The following is a 17,343-nucleotide window of genomic DNA, read 5'->3' on the forward strand; positions in this document are numbered from 1 at the left end:
ATTGCTTCGGGGTCGGAGAAGGATGGTCATTAGGGACCTGACCATTTCCACGCCTCTTCCTTCGCGAGTCGGGAGCGATGGCCGGTGCGACGAGTGTGGCAACGCGCTTCTTGTTCGATATTCGACTAACAACGTTGGGTGGTTGGTATCCCGAGGTGACTTCTCTTGCGATCTCGCCTTGGGCGTTGAGTTTTTCTCTCAAGTCACTCCCATGAGGTTCCCTTTGGGAATTGAGGCGGTCTCTCAAGTCTCCGCTGGCCATTCCTATCACCCCTGGAAAGGGTATGTCATTCAAGCGACGTCCTCGACGGACGCCGTGACCATCGATGTCGTCATCTCTCCGGGGGTTTTGGACACAAATGGTGAGCTCGGAACGTTTCTTTCGTGACCTTGAGATTGAGTGTCCTTGAGTATTATTTAATCTTTGACGCCTTGATGTGGTCTCTCGAGGGTGTCCCCTCGAGGGCGCATGTGTGCGTTCAATCAATGATTGATGTCTTGGTGCGGTCGCCCGAGGGTGTCCCCTTGAAGGCGTGCGTGCGCGTTCACTTTCGTGAGTTGCGTGGTCGAGGTTGGTCTCGTTGGTTTTTTATTTTTTCTTGTAGTTGGGGTCTTTCTTGTCATGGTTGACGTCGTCGATGATGTTGTAGCCAAGGAGGTCGGCGATGAGTGCGCCATTCTCCCCTGGCCGCTCGAGCAGTTCAGAGAGTCGTTGGGCCGTGTATTCACGGAGAGCGTCGTTGGCGTCACCGGCCGGTTCATGGATGGCTAGTTCGAGGGGTAGGCTCTCATTATCACGAGGCCCTTGATCCCCAATCCGGTGTGCCAAGCTTCCCAAGGTGTATCTCGAGCTAGTCGCTCGGTCGGCCACGGAGGTGACGGACAATTGACTCATCTATCGAGAGTTTTGTCATCGAAGGTAGAAGAAGAGTAGTAGAGGGAATGCGTCTCCAAGGTCGGGAGATGCCCTCCTTCTAGCGCCAAAATGTTATCGCTCATTTTCGGACAACGATTTAGAAGCCTCAAGCGGTTAGACCCAAGGCCGGACCAAGTGGTCTCGCTTTGGCTTGAACATGTTGGACTCGATATCTCGAGTCTCCCCTTAGCTGTCAATGGTCCTTGAGCTCGCTGGTACACCTGAAAAATATAAGAGAACCGTGAGCTAAGAATGGAAAACAGAGGGGGTGCCTCTGTTTACCTCTCCGACGCTCAACATTAGTGGGATTGAGGTGGAGTATAGAGGTTTTAGAGGGTGAGAGGCCAAATATGAGTGAAACGAGTGACTCGGCAGTTCGAAAATGTTTCAAGGCTGAAAAATAGATTACCTTTGGGAGAGGGCAGACCTCTGTATTTATAGGCGACCAAGGGGTGTTTTGGGCAACCCCTTGGCCGAGTGAGCTTTTGGGTCGGCCATTGGCCGGCTGAAGGGTTGGGCCGGCCAATGGACGAGTGAAATTTGAGTCGGCCATTGGCCGGCCAATGGCCGAGTGAAAATTGAGTCGGCCATTTGCCGGCCAATGGCCGAGTGACCCTTGAGTCGGCCACTGGCCGACCGAAGGTTTGGGCCGGCCAATGGCCGAGTGACCCTTGAGTCGGCCATTGGCCGGCCAAAGGTTTGGGTCGGCCAATGGCCGAGTCAATCTTGGGCCGGCAATTGGTTTGGACCGGCCAATGGATGAGTCAACCTTGGGCCGCCCAAAGGCCGAGGCAAGGTTGGGCCGGCCAATGGCCGAGGCAAGGTTTTGCGGGTCAAAGTGAGGCCTTTGTCCTCGTCCGTCCGAGACGGGCTGATAACATGAATTTTATGTGAAAATTCTAGATGGGCTTTTCTTGTATTGTCTTGACCAAATAAAGAAACATCTAGAAGCATATTCTAGATGACTATTTTCGTGGCCTCCATCAAAAGAACGATGAAGGTTTTTTTGTGCATTGATGTATGAAGATACTTGCCAAAAAGGAAAAGAGGAAGCAAATTTATAGCATGTAGCTATTAATGTACACGGCCAAAGAGAGAAAATTGCACATGAATATGTGATATTCAAGTTCTACCATAATAGAAAATAGGAAATTGCTTCTTCAAGGCAATCCCTTCTCCTATAAATACCACACCACATTCACATTGTTAAAATAAGTTTTTGGTGAGACCTTCTCTCTCTAGATTAGCCGTCCCCCTCTTTCTCCCTCTCTTCTTCTTGCTCTTTTGTTTTGGCTCCTAGGTCCTCATTAGACCTATCATTTTGTATTAGCTCTTTAGCTCTAAGACTAGTTCTTGAGTCATTGTGTATAATAGTGCCCACATACTAAATCTTTTCCAAACTCGAAGACTCTAGTGGTAGATATATCATGGTTACTTGGATTCAAGAAGACACGAAAAAGACAGGCTATGTGGGGGAGACGAGCGATTCAACCAATCCAAAAGCTTCTCAACGCTCAAGCTTCAAGCAAGGTTGGTAGCGAGTGAAAACTCAATATAGTTTTATTTTAGATTATATGTTCATGCACTTTGTCTAGGTAGTAAAATCGTTTTACATGTTTTAAAGAATTTTTTATATTCCGCCGCTTACTAGAAGCGATAAATTATTCATAATCCTAGATCTATTCCAACGATCATAGGCTAAATATAGATCCCAAAGAAAAACGTATTAGACAAAAGAGAAGAGCCTTAAATACCTAGAGGTACTGCCTCGAAAGAGGAAGTAGATAAGTTAATATCAAATAGGTCGATCATGGAAACTAGATATCCGAGCTAATCATATATTGGCTAAGAAGCCAAATGGGAATTGGCGAACTTGTGTAGATTTCACAGATTCCAAAAGATAGTTTTCCTATGTGAGAATAGATCAATTGGTTGACGCCACAACTGGACATGAACTCTTAAGCTTCATGGACACTTATTCTGGTTATAACCAGATTCCTATGTACGGCCCCGACTAAGATCATACTATGTTCATAACTAACTGATGACTTTATTGTTACATAGTAATGCCATTCGGACTAAAGAATGTCGAGGCCACATATCAAAGATTAATAAATCGAATATTCACAGACTTGCTCGGTGTCTCAATGGAAGCACACATTGATGACATACTAGTCAAAATTCGAAAAATAAGTGAACACGCGGAAGATCTGAGAAAATCTTTTGAAATCTTACATCAATTTCGCATGAAACTTAACCTTTTAAAATGTACTTTTGGTGTCTCTACAGAAAAAGTTTTAGGATTCATCGTCCATGAGCGGGGGATAGAAGTGAATCCCGATAAGATAATGATACCATTGGACATGAGGCCACCCCAGAACATAAAAGAAGTCCAGAAGCTATAAGGATGCATCACAGCGCTGAGTCGATTCATCTGTAGATCAACTGATCGAAGCATCAATTTATTCGACGCGATAAGATGATAAAAAAACTTCGAGTGGACTGAGCAATGCAACCGGTACTTCGAATCTCTGAAGAAGCATCTTGCCTGGCCCGCGACCTTAAGAAAGGTGGAATATGGGGAACCATTGGAGATCTACTTAGCCGTCTCTGAACATGCCGTTAGCTTGCCATTAATAAAGAACAAGAGAAAACACCAACTGCCGGTATACTACACGTTAAGGCGCCTCAATGACACTGTAGGAAGATATCCAGAGCTAGAGCAGCTGGCCATTGCCTTTGTGACTGCCTCAAGGAAACTAAAGAATTACTTCCTGGCACATCCCATCACAGTACTCACAAAGTTCCCACTCTGACAAGTCCTCCAAAATCCAGACATCTCGGGAAGGCTCATGAATTGGTCAATAGAGTTGACTCAGTATGAAATCCAATTCAAACATTGACCTACCATTAAAGGACATGCTGTGGCAGATTTTATCGCTGACTTTACATACAAACCAGTTGAGTACCCCACTTGGAAAATTCATGTGGACGAAGCAGTGAATGAGACAGGTGCATAGATAGGAATCACTCTCACCGGACCGGACATGCACAAGGTAAAATTCGCTTAAAAAATTACTTTTAGTGCATCTAACAATGAGGCCGAGTAGAGACATGATTCATGGACTCGAAATAGTAAAAGATTTAGAAATAAAAAAAAAACAAAAAGTCTACTCGGACTCCCAACTTATAATTAACCAAATAAAAATGAATTCCAAGAAAAAGGCAAAAAGATGTCGCTATATGCCGAGAAAGCACAAAACCTCATCCAGGAATTCGAATGATGTGAGATAACCCAAATCCCACGAGCTATGAATGAAGAGGCAGTCGCCTTGGAAAAGTTACCACACAAGGATCAACCTCGGACTTGATTCCCGTCATCCTAGTACAACACTCAAGCATTAGGGAGGGAAACCCCATCTTTCAAATAGGCAGAGACGAGTTTTGGTAGACTCCGATCAAGCAAGATTTTATAGTACGGGACTCTCCTAGAAGGCAAGTCTAAAGCACGAAATATGAAATTTAGAGCCGCGCGGTATGCCTTGGACGGAGAAACACTCTACAAAAGAGATTTCACCAGCCCTTTTCTCAGATTCCTAGACGAGGATGAGGCCGAATATGCACACTCCGAGAAGTCCACGAAGGAATTTGCGGGAGTCACATCGGGGCAGAGGCACTGGCACATAAAATACTTCGACAAGGGTTGTGGCTTACTCTGAATAATGACGCTCGGAGCATGGTGTAGAAACGCCAAAAATGCCAAAAATTCTCCAACATTCCATGACTCCCCCATCCATTCTCATCTCTCTCATTTGCCCGGTACCATTCGCAGAATGAGGAATAGATCTTATCGGAGCACTTCCAACAGGAAGGGGAGGTTGTAGGTACGCCATTGTAGCTATAGATTATATTTCAAAATGGGTCGAAGTCGAACCCTTGAATAAAATCATTGTCAACAATAAAGAAAAGTTTGTATGGAAAAATATCATAACAAGATTCGAAATCTCGGTCAAAATTATATCCGACCATAGAACTCTGACTGTGGCTCTTTTCAAAACTTATGTGAAAATTATGGTATTAACAAAGTCTTCTCTACCCTAGTTCGACCACAAAGCTACGGGTTAGTGGAAGCTGTCAATAAGACCATCAAGAATGATCTAAAGACAAAGCTGGAATACCACAAGGGGGAATGGGTAGAGATGTTGCCATATGTGTTATGGTGATACTGAACAACCATCCACTCCACAATTGGTGAAACGTCTTTCTCTCTTGTATACGGTTCTAACGCTGTAATCCCAACACACGTTATGATCTCGACTATACGAAGGGAAAATTTCTAAACAGAGATAATATCCAAAACCTAAATCCAAATCTCGGCTTGTTACAAGAAAACTGAGAAAAAGCACGATTAAGAAACTTGGCTAACCAACAAAGAGTTCCTCTACACTTTAACAGAAAGGTCCGACCCCGTAATTTCGCAATTGGTGACAAAGTCCTCAGAAAAATCTCCCTCCACACCATAGTCCCACAAGATAGGGCACTCGGTGCTAACTAGGAAGGACCATATGTCATCAGTGAACACTTCGGGATAGGGCACTTGTGAAATTTAATTTTGAAAAGCAGCTTGGTGGCAAACATGTATTTCTTGAATTAAAAAATGGCATGGCCGTAGATCTGTAATCATATTCAACACTTTGTGTTATCATTAATACAAACAAATTTATATTGTTGTGTCAAATCTTAATCAAACATGTAGCCTATTCCTCTAACACGCTCTGCGTTTTACTCCTCAAAAAATTAAGAATTGAAATAAGGGAGGGGAAGAGTCGTATACATAAATCCCTAGGTTCCAATAAAAACAATTTTGTTAAGTCCCGATCAAGTCTCATTTTCAATCTTGTGGATTTAGCCGATCAAGTTTTGTTTCTTAAAATTTGGCAAAGTCCAAGGATTTAAGTTCCTCGAAAATTTGGTTAAGTTTCGTTCAAGTCTCGTTTCCTGAAAAAAATAACTAACTTCAATAATCTTAGTTGATCAATTTTTGCTTTTCAAAGTTTGGCCAAGTCCATGGTTTTAGGTGTTGTCAATGGTGCCCACAAGAAGAGTTGTACTCTCTATTTATGTATATTTGATGTAATATAGTCTTACAAAGACTCTTGCTTCAAACTGCTTATATATTAATAAAAGTTGAAACATTCATTCATTCTTCCTTGTCTGTTTGAAGCTTTATGATAATCTATAGTCTATAGTCCTTAATCGAACCTAACAACACATGAAGAGACAAATGTAGATTTGCATGAACAAACAATTCATGGTTTGCTTAAACTGCATATTCATAATCTAAGGATCAAATGACTATTTATCTCATTACGATTGTTAGGAGAATCTATGATGTCTGGTTATGGGACATTGAGAGTTGGAGACTCTATAGTTCTTCTAGGTATCTTCTGAAGGTACCAAATTGACCAGTGCACTTCTAGAGACAAAATAAGAACAAACAATTTAACCTCTTATGTCTCGAAGTCACTACGTATGTATTGCATCATGCTTACCTAAATCCTGAAATGAGACATGTCATTTCATAGCTTACGTATTCTTATTTGAGAAAGTCAGAGTTCGGATTCACTATGTGATTCTGAACAGGACATATTGGTGAACTACAAAGTTATGAAGATGTCATGAGTAACTTTGTGAAGATCTCATAGATATGGAATTCATGTACAAGATTGCGGAAATGCAATGTATATCACCTTATGCTTTGTTCCATGGAATGTGAATAAATGAACTGGCCAATGTCCAAATTGAGTCATGACTCTTTTGGATGAATCAATGTGACTTGTTAGCTCCTCGTCAATACATTGTGTCTAACTTATTCACAAGCGACAAAGGAGCTGAGGAAATAACAGCTAGAAGGGTAAAATGGTAATTTTGTAAATGCCGACTAGCTGATGATATTCATGAAGGGTAAACATAGATAATATTCAGTGTCAACTCTTTAGTGGAGTCAGTTGATATTAAGCTAAACTTGGAAAAGGTTTATGAACTTTTGAGTCCAAGTATGTTAGCTCAAGCTTTGTTCATTTGGATCCACGAGGTCACTGTCACAAATCATATCGAGTAGGATTAGTTAAACTAGAAGCTAAGTCAAAACAAAAATGAGACAAGTTTTACGAAAATTGTCTAAAAGGTTTTTTTGTGTATTTTGGACATAGGATGAAATGAATGTCAATAAATTTTTTTTGACATTGTCATATGATGACATATAAACATTCGGCCATGACAAGTTTTGGGCCTTGAGTATTAATTTCATTTCATGGAATAATTTCATTTCATGGAATTTTACTTGGAAATTCTTAGTGGGCATTTCTTATGTTGTCATGGACAAATGAAGAAAAATCTAGAAACACCTTCTAGAATGCGTCTTGGCCGTCCAACACAAAGAGAAAGAGAGACCAATTTTGTGCATTAATGTATGAAGATACTTGCCTAAAGAAAAAAAGGAAACAAATTTCCCCTATGAGGAAAGAGTCACACGGCAAACCAAGCAAGGAGAGAGCAAGATAAAAGAGGAAACAAATCCAAGGACTTGCACCATATAGTTTTACGTCCAAATGGAAGAGAATGAAGGCAATATTTTGCTCATGAATATGTGATATTCTATAGAAGAGGAAACTACTTTGTTGAAGGAAATTCCTCTCCTATAAATAGAGCCCTCATTCCTCTCATTTTATTCATTCCAAAGTTTTAGAGATTGAGAGCTTCTCTCTCTAGCTTGGCCGCCCAACTCCCTCTCTCTCTCTAAGTTATTTTCATTTTTATTTTGGCACCTAGGTCCACATTTGTCCTACTGTTTTAGCTCTTCGACTCTTAGACTTGTTCTTGAGTCGTCGTGTTTAAAAGTGCCCACACACTAATTCCTTTCTTTCTCGAGTGATTCTTGTGATAGAAACTTTCGTGGTTACTCAAGTTTCCCGAAGAACGAAGAAAGACGAGCTGCGTGGGGAGACGAACGTTTCAACATTCACAAAGGTTAGTAAATGAGTAATGCTCTTTAATAGTTTTAATTTAAATATAAACATGTGCTTGCTCTTTGTCTAGGTTAGTAAAATCGTTTTACTTGTTTAAAAGAAAATTTTTAAATTTCGCCGCTTGCTCGAAGCATTAAATCTTTTCTTAACCCTAGATCAATTCCAGCAAATGGTATCAGAGCTATGGTCAAAGATATGCATGTACATGTGTTTAAAACTATGAGCTTGAAAATCGTTTTCGAAAGATTACTCGTTTTTTGACAAGTTAGGATTGTTACCTTAGATTTTTTTTTTATTGCTCTTGTCTTTAAATTAAAAATCATGTTGATTTTCTATGACCTTGGAATGTTATTAAAATACATTAAAATCAGTTGTAAAAGTTTTTTAGTTTTATAATGAAAAACGTGTTTTAAAGTTTGAGAAAATTTCGAGTAATTTTGTGACTAATTATATTGTCTTGCTAGTTTCATTTATTTACTCGTGTCGTTTTATGTTTGTTGTTATTTATTTTTATACCATGTTATTAACATGTTAATAAAACACATAAAATCTTTAACAACTCTCTAAAACATTCTGTTACACTCGATTCTTTTTCTCACTCAACTCCGAACTTTAATTATTTCCAATTTTTCTTCAAGCTCGAGAAAACCCGCAGTAAAAGGACGTCGGAGCCACCAGTTATGGCGATTTTACTCCAAGGTGCGCGGCTGTTCCAAATGTCCAGATTTTTTTTTTTAATTATTGAATTCCGAATTTAGGACCCCACTCCATGAGTTATAGAACTGTAATGAGAAATTTTTTTTTATAAGATTATAAACATAATTTAAATATTAAAATGTTTTGATTTTTGAAAGTTTAATTGAAATTGAATTTTTACTAAACTAGTTTGAATTTTGAAAAACGGTTTTAGCTTTTAAACTTGAAAATATTTTGTCATCCAAATCAAATAAGTTTTCAAAATGTTTTCAAAACTATATCTATATCACATATGTTCAAAATCTATATGCTTTTGAAAATTTGAGTGGGAGGTCTCCTCGTAGACGAGCCGAAAAAATAAAATATGTGTAAATCTCAAACTTTCAAGTGTTCGACTGAGTTGAAGTTTATACTTCCCTCATGAACTTTCCCGAATAGAAAATAGGAAAATGTCCGATTATGTACCTTGTGCCTTTATGCACTAACACTGCTCTTCCTTGAACATGAAGATCTAGGATTCCTTTCTAGAAGTCCACTCTATCGCTCTATAACTAGGAAATTTGTTTCCGAACTTATAAGAGATGATGTGCCAACTCGAAAAACGAAGTGGGAGGGTTATACTTGTTGTTTGTAACCCACGATCCCCAACACTAATGAAAGAAGCAATTAAATGTGAGACTAAGAGTCACTCTTGTGGCCCTCTCTTCAATGAGAGTACTCTATGGCGTTTTTGCTTGCTCAATGAGCTACGTCCGAGAGTGAGACGATGAAGACAAGACCTCCTCTTGGGGGATTGTTTTTTCAAAGTTGACCTTTTTGACTAAGTGGTTGGTTGCACACTTTGGCTCAATCCTTGAGGCTCTGCAAAAGGATGTGAGTGATCAAACCAAATTTACAAGGTGGCTACTCAAAATTGGCGTATTGACATCTTTGCTAAGCATTAATGATGTGTCATTTACTTATAAAAGTAGATTTTTTGCGGCTTTCTCTTGAAGGAGTAAATTATCATTTCGTTTATAACACCTTTGGATTTTATCAAATCTTAAAAACTTAAATCCTAAACCAAAGACTAAATAAACTTGTTTCAACTCTTATAGACAAAATGTCTCTCAACCATCTCTCAACTATTCTTTCCTCGAATAAACTCGACGGCGAAAATTACGTCGACTGGAAACGTAACCTCGAGATACTCTTAACTGTCGATAAGCACAAATGGGTACTCACCACCCCCTGTCATCAAATGAATGATGATTCGACACAAGAGAAAAAGACGCCCTGGCCGCATGGCTCCGATCCGATGAATTGCGATGTGCTATATTTTGGCATCTATGAACAATGTGTTTCAACAACAACATCGTGACATCGAGACTGCCGCCGATATGCTCTACAATCTCCATGAGATGTTTTGAGGGCAAGGACGTCAAGCAAGGAAACAAGTGGTCTGACAGTTTATGAACTGTCGCATGAAGGCTGGAACTCCCGTTAGAGATCATATGATGCTGATCATTAGCTATCTAAACGAAATGGAGATCCTTGGATCTGAGATTGATGGGGAGACTAAAATATACATGATCTTGGAAATTCTCCCCGAGTCTTTTGATACCTTCAAGCTGAACTACTCCATGAACAAGCTAGAGTACACTGTTACCGAGCTTATGAAGGAGCTTCACACCGCTGAGGGACTCACTAAGAAAAAGAGGACTCAAGGAGAGGTACATGCTACTGACTCCACCTCTGGATCTAAGAAGAGACCTCGCAAGGCCGAGAAGAAGAACCAACCTAAGTGTAAAGGATAACTTTTGCATCTCGCCGTTTATAAATCTAAGTTTAATAAATATGTCGGAATTTAATTTAAGAAATAAATTCTCAAGGACGAGAATTATTTCCGAGAAACCTTGAATATATTTAAATTAACTCGATAAACGTATACGTCCATAATTCATTCAAGAACTTACTTGTAACACACGGAAGCTCATTTATTAAACGTAGATTTACAAACGGCGAGATGCAAAAGTTATCATTTACAATCTCTACCCCCTAAAAAGAGTTTCGTCCTCGAAACTTAAAACAGAGTAGGGTATTTCTTTTGCATCTCACTCTCGAGCTCCCATGTAGCTTCTTCTACAGCATGCCTCTTCCACAAAACTTTGACTAAAGGAATGGTCTTGTTCCTTAAGACTATATCTTTGCGATCAAGAATCGCTACAGCTGGCTCTTCATATCTGACCTCAGGAGAGATCTCAACCTCTTGCTTTTGCAGGATATGCGAAGGGTCTGACACGTACTTTCGTAGCATGGACACGTGGAATACATCATGAAGGTTGGACATAGACGGCGATAACGCGAAGCGGTAAGTTGTCTTGCTTACACATTTAAGGATCTCAAAAGGTCCAAAATACCTTGAACTGAGCTTTCCTTTCTTCCCAAACCTCATAACTCCTCGCATCGGTGAGATCTTCAGAAAAACTTTCTCTCCTGCTTCAAACTCGAGAGGCCTTCTACGCCTGTTAGCCTAGTTTTTCTAACGACTTTGGGACGCCTTCATTCGAGCTTGGATCTTCTTAACCGCTTCCCTGGTTTGCTCGAGCATCTCCGATCCAATGAATTTGTTCTCTCCAGCTTCATCCCAATGAATTGGAGAGCGACACTTCCGTCCATATAAGGCTTCATACGGTGCCATACCAATCGTTGCCTAATAGCTGTTGTTGTACGAGAATTCAGCTAACGGAAGATAACGACTCCACGAGCCTTGGAAGTCCAAAACACAAGCTCGAAGCATGTCCTCCAACACCTGAATCATTCGTTCACTTTGGCCATCGGTTTGGGGGTGAAAAGCAGTTTTAAACTTCAGGCGAGTTCCCAGGTTCTCTTGTAATCTCTTCCAGAACCTGGATGTGAAGCGAGCATCACGGTCAGAAATAATTGAGCTAGGAACCCTATGAAGACGTACAATCTCCTTTATGTAGAGTTCAACGAGCTTATCCACGGTGTGAGTGGTTTTGATTGGCAGGAAATGAGCTGATTTGGTCAATCTGTGGCAATGACCCAGACTGAGTCATGTCCAGCTGTGGTTTTTGGAAATCCTGACACAAAATCCATCGTTATCTGCTCCCACTTCCATTGTGGAATCTCAAGTGGTTGCAGCATTCCAGCTGGCTTCTGATGTTCTGTCTTCACTTGTTGACAAGTTAGGCACTTTTGGACGAACTCAGCTACGTCTTTCTTCATTCCTGGCCACCAATACACTTTTTTCAAGTCTTGATACATCTTTGTCACACCTGGATGTACCGAATATGGTGTCCCGTGAGCTTCTTCCATCAACTGCTTCTTAATTTCCTCATTGGACGGCACACAAACTCTTCTCTTGCACCTTAGAACCTCGTTCTCGTCCAACTTAAAGTCACCCTCTTTACCGTTTTGAGCCTCAAACATCTTCCCAAGAAGATATTCGTCTGCGTATTGACCATCCTTGATCTACTCAAGTAGTACTGAACGTATGCTAAGAGTGGCTAACCTGCTTGTGATTAGCTGAAGCTCGAGCTGCTACACCTCATCCTTCAGATGGAGAGACGTTTCTACAACACTTGCTAAGGACGCTACAGACTTACGACTAAGAGCATCTGCTACTTTATTGGCCTTACCAGTGTGATAGTGCAACTCAAAGTCGTAGTCGTTCAAGAGTTCCATCCAACGTCCCTGGCGCATATTCAATTCCTTCTGAGTGAAGAGATACTTCAACATCTTGTGGTCTGTATAGATGTCGCAATGGACTCCGTACAGGTATGTCCCCATATATTGAGCGCAAACACAACTGATGCAAGCTCTAGATCATGTGTAGGATATCGGGTCTCGTAATCCTTCAGTTATCGGGAGGCATAAGCAATAACTTTCCCATGTTGCATCAAAAAAGCGCCCAAACCTTGCTTAGACGCATCGCAGTATATGGCGAATCCATCAACTCCTTGTGAAATAGTGAGCACTGGCGCGGTTGTCAGCATGTTCTTCAGTTCCTAGAAGCTCTTCTCTCATGTCTCGGTCCAGAGGAACTTCTGTCCTTTACGAGTTAGTTGAGAAAGAGCCATGGCCAACTTAGAGAATCCTTCCACAACATTTCTATAGTAGCCAGCAAGACCCAAGAAACTTCTTATTTCAGTGACCATCTTTGGCTGACTCCACTGCCTCACCGCTTCCATTTTAGCAGGATCTACCATGATACCAGCGCTACTAACAACATGGCCAAGGAATACTATCCGTTCCAGCCAAAACTCACATTTTGAGAACTTGGCGTATAGTTGCTTTTCTCTCAGCCTGCTTAGCGCTAGCTCCTGATGCTGCTCATGCTCTTCATTAGTCTTCGAGTAGATTAGAATGTCATCGATGAACACGATCACGAACTTATCCAGAAAGTCCTCAAACACTCGGTTCATCAGGTTCATAAATGCTGTTGGCGCGTTGGCTAACCCAAAAGACATAACTATGAACTCGTAATGACCGTATCAAGTTCGAAACGTAGTTTTTGGAATGTCTTCATCTCGAACCTTCAGCTGATGGTATCCCGAATGCAAGTCAGTCTTCGAGAACACTGTCGCTCCTGACAGTTGATAAAAAAGATCATCAATCCGTGGCAACGGATACTTTTTCTTGATCGTTACTTGGTTCAACCCACGGTAGTCAATACAGAGCCGTAAGGAACTGCCTGCCTTCTTAACGAACAAGACAGGCGCTCCCCAAGGCGAATGGCTCGGTCGTATGCACCCTTTGTCAAGGATCTCTTGTAGCTGGGTCTTGAGTTCTTTCAATTGCGCTGGATCCATTCAATATGGAGCTTTCGATATCAGAGATGTGCCTGGAATGAGCTCTATATTGAACTCAACTGCTCGATCAGGAGGTAAACCTGGAAGATCTTCAGGGAAAATATCAGGGAAATCTCTAGTAACTGGAATCTCCTGCGGCTGCGGCTTGACCGTCATCGTGACGTCTACCAAGCTCGCAAGGTAACCAGTGCATCCCTAATGCATCATCTTCACGGCCTTCAGCGTCGATATGATCGGAAAACTCGATTTCTGAGAGGAACCTTGGAACTGCAACGGTCCAAGTCCTGGGTTTTGGAACATAACTGACTTCTTTCGGCAGTCTATGATAGCATGTGCGTACTTAACCAATCCACTCCGAGGATTACGTCATAGTCCACCATTTCCAATTCTATCAAGTCTGCTTCCATTATCCGATCATGAACTCGGATGGGCACCTCTTTACACCAGCACAACGACCGGTACTTTTCTCCAGAAGGCGTAGCCGTAACAAACGGGTACGAGAATTCCTTCTGGTGTTCACCTAACTAGTTAGACTTTCTAGATGCGATAAATGAATGCGTGGCTCTTGAATCTATCAATGCATATGCAGAGAAAGAATCCACGGAAATCTGACCTATGACAGCGGTGGACGACCCAGCTCGCACTTCATCTTCACGGATAGAGAAGACTCTGGCATTAGCTTTTGGTTGCTCCTTGGGTGCAAGCGTCTTCACTTCTGGATTTTCACAGACTCGGGACATATGTCCCTCTTTCCCGCATCTAAAACACACCAGCGCACGAGCATAGCATTCTCCCTCGTGCGATCTGCCACACCTTCGGCACACGATCATCTAATTGCTTCCATAAGTTCTAGGCTTCTTGTTGGGTGGCCCTGACCATCTGCTATCTCCACGTCCTCTGCTCTGGTTCACTGACTATGATCGGTTCCCATGTTGTCAATGGTGCCCACAAGAAGAGTTGTAGTCTTTATTTTGTACATTTGATGTAATAAGTGTCTCATGAAGACTCTTGCTTGTAATTTCCATTCATTTAATGATAAAGTTGAAACGTTCATTCATTCTTTCTTTGTTTGAAGCTTTATGATAAAACCCTAGTCTTTTAGTCCATAAACTAACTTAACAACTTACGAAGAGACAAATGTAGATTTGCATGAACAAACTCTTCGTAGTTTGCTTAAAACGATATATTCGCAATCTAAGGGTCAAAGGACTATTGACCTCAGTATGATTGTTAGAAGAATCTATGATGTCTGGTTATGAGGCATTGAGAGTTGGAGACTTTATAGTTCTTCTAGGTATCTTTCGAAGGTACTGAATTGACCAGTGCACTTCTAGAGACAAGATAAGAACAAACCATTTAACCTCTTATATCTCGAAGTCACTACGTATGAATTGCATCATGCTTACCTTAATCCTGAAATGAGACATGCCATTTCACACCTTAGTATTCTCATTTGAGAAAGTCAGAGTTCGGACTCACTATGTGATTCCGAACAGGGCCTATTGGTGAAGTACTAAGTTGTGAGAATGTCATGAGTAACTTTGTGAAGTTCTCATAGATATGGAATTCATGTACAAGATTGCTGAAATGCAATGTATGTCACCTCATGCTTTGTTCCTTGGAGTGTGAATAAATGAACTGGCCAGTGTCCAAATTGAGTCCTGACTGTTTTGGATGAAACAATGTGACTTGTTAGCTCCTCGTCAAATACATTGTTTCTAACTTATTCACAAGCGACAAAGGAGTTGAGGAAATAACAGCTAGAAGGGTAAAATGGTAATTTAGTAAATCCCGACTAGCTGATGACATTCATGAAGGGTAGCATAGATAGTATTCAGTGGATCCACTCATTATAATTAGGTGAATTCTTGAGTAGAAAATAAATTCACTTGAACCGAGAGATTTTCAGTGTCAGCTCTTTAGTGGAGTCAGTTGGCATTAAGCTAAACTTGGAAAAGGTTTGTGAACTTTTGAGTCCAAGTGTTTAGCCCAAGCTTTGTTCATTTGGGTCCATGAGGTCACTATCACGAATCACATCGATAGGAATAGTTAAACTGGAAGCTAAGTCAAAACAAGAACGAAAATTGTCAAAAGGGTATTTTTGTCTTTTGAGACATATGATGAAATGAATGTCAATAAATTTTTTGACATGGTCATTTGATGACAAGTAATACTCGGTCATGACTTGATTAATTGGGCCTTGTGGATTAATTTCATTTCATATGATGAAGATGAAAATTCTTAATGGGCCTTTTTCATGTTGTCATGAACAAGTGGAAAAGCTTCTAGAAGGCCTTTCTAGAACTGTTTTAGGCGCCCACCACCCAAGAGACAAGAGAGAATATTTTGTGCATAAATGTATCAAGATACTTGCCAAAAGAAAAAGAGGAAACAAATTTCCTATGCTTGCCATAAGGAAATTCGGCCACATAAGCAAGGAGAGAGCAAGGAATAAAAGAGGAAACAAATCCAAGGTGTCATTAAGGCACATGTTGGCCGTGTGACTTGGATGGGAATGGGCAATAAAGATTGCTCATAAAGGCTTGGAAAATAAGAGGAAACTACTTCTTTCCAAGGCCAACCCTTCTCCTATAAATGGGACCCTCATTCCTCTCATTCTATTCATTCCACATAAGTTGGAGATTGAGAGCTTCTCTCTCTAGAACTTGTGGTTGCCGCCCCTCTTCTCTCTCTCTCTCTAGTTTATTTTCGATTTTTCTTGCTTTGGCACCTAGGTCCTCACTCGACCTAGTGTTTAGCTCTGCGACTTCAAGACTCGTTCTTAAGTCGTAGTGTTTAAAAGTGCCCACTCACTAATTCCTTTATTTCGAGTGATTTAGTGATAGAAACTTTCGTGGTTGCTTGAGGTGCCGAGGAAAGAAAGAGAGACGTGCTGCGAGGGGAGACGAGCGTTGCAAACTTTCCAAAAGCTTCTTCAAAGTTCAAGCTTCAAGAAAGGTTAGTAAACTTCTTAGCTCATATTAGTTTTTAATTACGTGTACTTGCTCTTTTGTCTAGGTTAGTAAAAAACTGTTTTTACTTATGAAAGAAAATTTTTAAAATTCCGCCGCTTACCGAAGCGTTAATTATTTTCTTAAACCCTAGATCGGTTCCAACATCCCACTACTACAAATACCGTTTTCCGGTGCGGAAGACATTCGGGTGCGACTTTTCGCACCCAAAATTCGCACCGAATAAGCTTTTCAGGTGCGACTTTTTGCACCCAAAACTCAAAGAAGCATATGAAAATTTTCGCTGATTTTTTTAACTTTAGGTGCGACTTTACGCACCCAAAAGTCTATCAAAACTATTAGGTGCGACATAGTCTCACCCATAGACTGAAAACATTTTAGCGGTCAACTTTCCCCCTCTTTTTGGTTAAAATATCATTGGGTGCGGAAATCCGCACCCAAAGGTGTCATTGGGTGCGACGTTTCGCATCCAAAAGTGTCATTGGGTGCGACAAAGTCGCACCCAAATGTCCAAATTTTTTCGCGGTCAAATTTTCCCTCCTCTTTTTACAAAAATCATTGGGTGCGACAAAGTCGCACCCAAAAGTACTGACACAGGTCTTTGGGTGCGACTTTGTCGCACCCAAATTCAAAGTCTTATATAAATCCAAGTTTTGCTCGGTTTTCATTCTATCCGAGCCAAAACATTTCATTTCGCCTCTCTCTCTCTCTCCGATTTCTCTCCTATAAATTCTCCGACCACCACCACACTCCGAGCTCCGTCGCCGCCACGACTCCGAGCTCCGTCGTCGTGATCTCTCTCCGGCTAGGTAATCCCTCCCTCTCACTCTTAGATTTTCATCCTCACTTTGTCTCTCCCCCTTCTCTCTAACATTCTCTCTCTCTCTCTCTCTCTCTCTCTCTCTCTCTCTTTCTCT

At 41.2% G+C, this 17,343-nt stretch overlaps 1 protein-coding gene across 1 annotated transcript; it reads right to left on the minus strand.

Annotated features, from left to right (window-relative positions):
* Positions 1-5,357: 5,357 nt before the first annotated feature.
* LOC149397638 (uncharacterized) lies at positions 5,358-11,086 on the minus strand. The gene is made up of 2 exons (XM_089614299.1): positions 10,738-11,086; positions 5,358-5,467 (listed from the first exon to the last, which is right to left on the minus strand). Exons 1-2 carry the CDS (start codon positions 11,084-11,086, stop codon positions 5,358-5,360), a joined length of 459 nt encoding a protein of 152 aa, XP_089470425.1.
* Positions 11,087-17,343: the final 6,257 nt, after the last annotated feature.

This window comes from Urtica dioica, chromosome 5, assembly GCF_054948205.1.
Source record: "Urtica dioica subsp. dioica isolate 48M chromosome 5, U.dioica_male_clone48M_v1_H2, whole genome shotgun sequence".
NCBI classification, from domain to species: Eukaryota; Viridiplantae; Streptophyta; class Magnoliopsida; order Rosales; family Urticaceae; genus Urtica; species Urtica dioica.

Excerpts from the sequence above, each read along its gene's own strand:
- LOC149397638 (XM_089614299.1), bottom strand. The coding sequence starts at position 11,086 with ATGCGAGGAGTTATGAGGTTTGGGAAGAAAGGAAAGCTCAGTTCAAGG. Across the intron at positions 5,468-10,737 it reads AGCTACATGGGAGCTCGAGA|TTAGCACCGAGTGCCCTATC; the intron begins GTGAGATGCAAA and ends GGTCCTTCCTAG.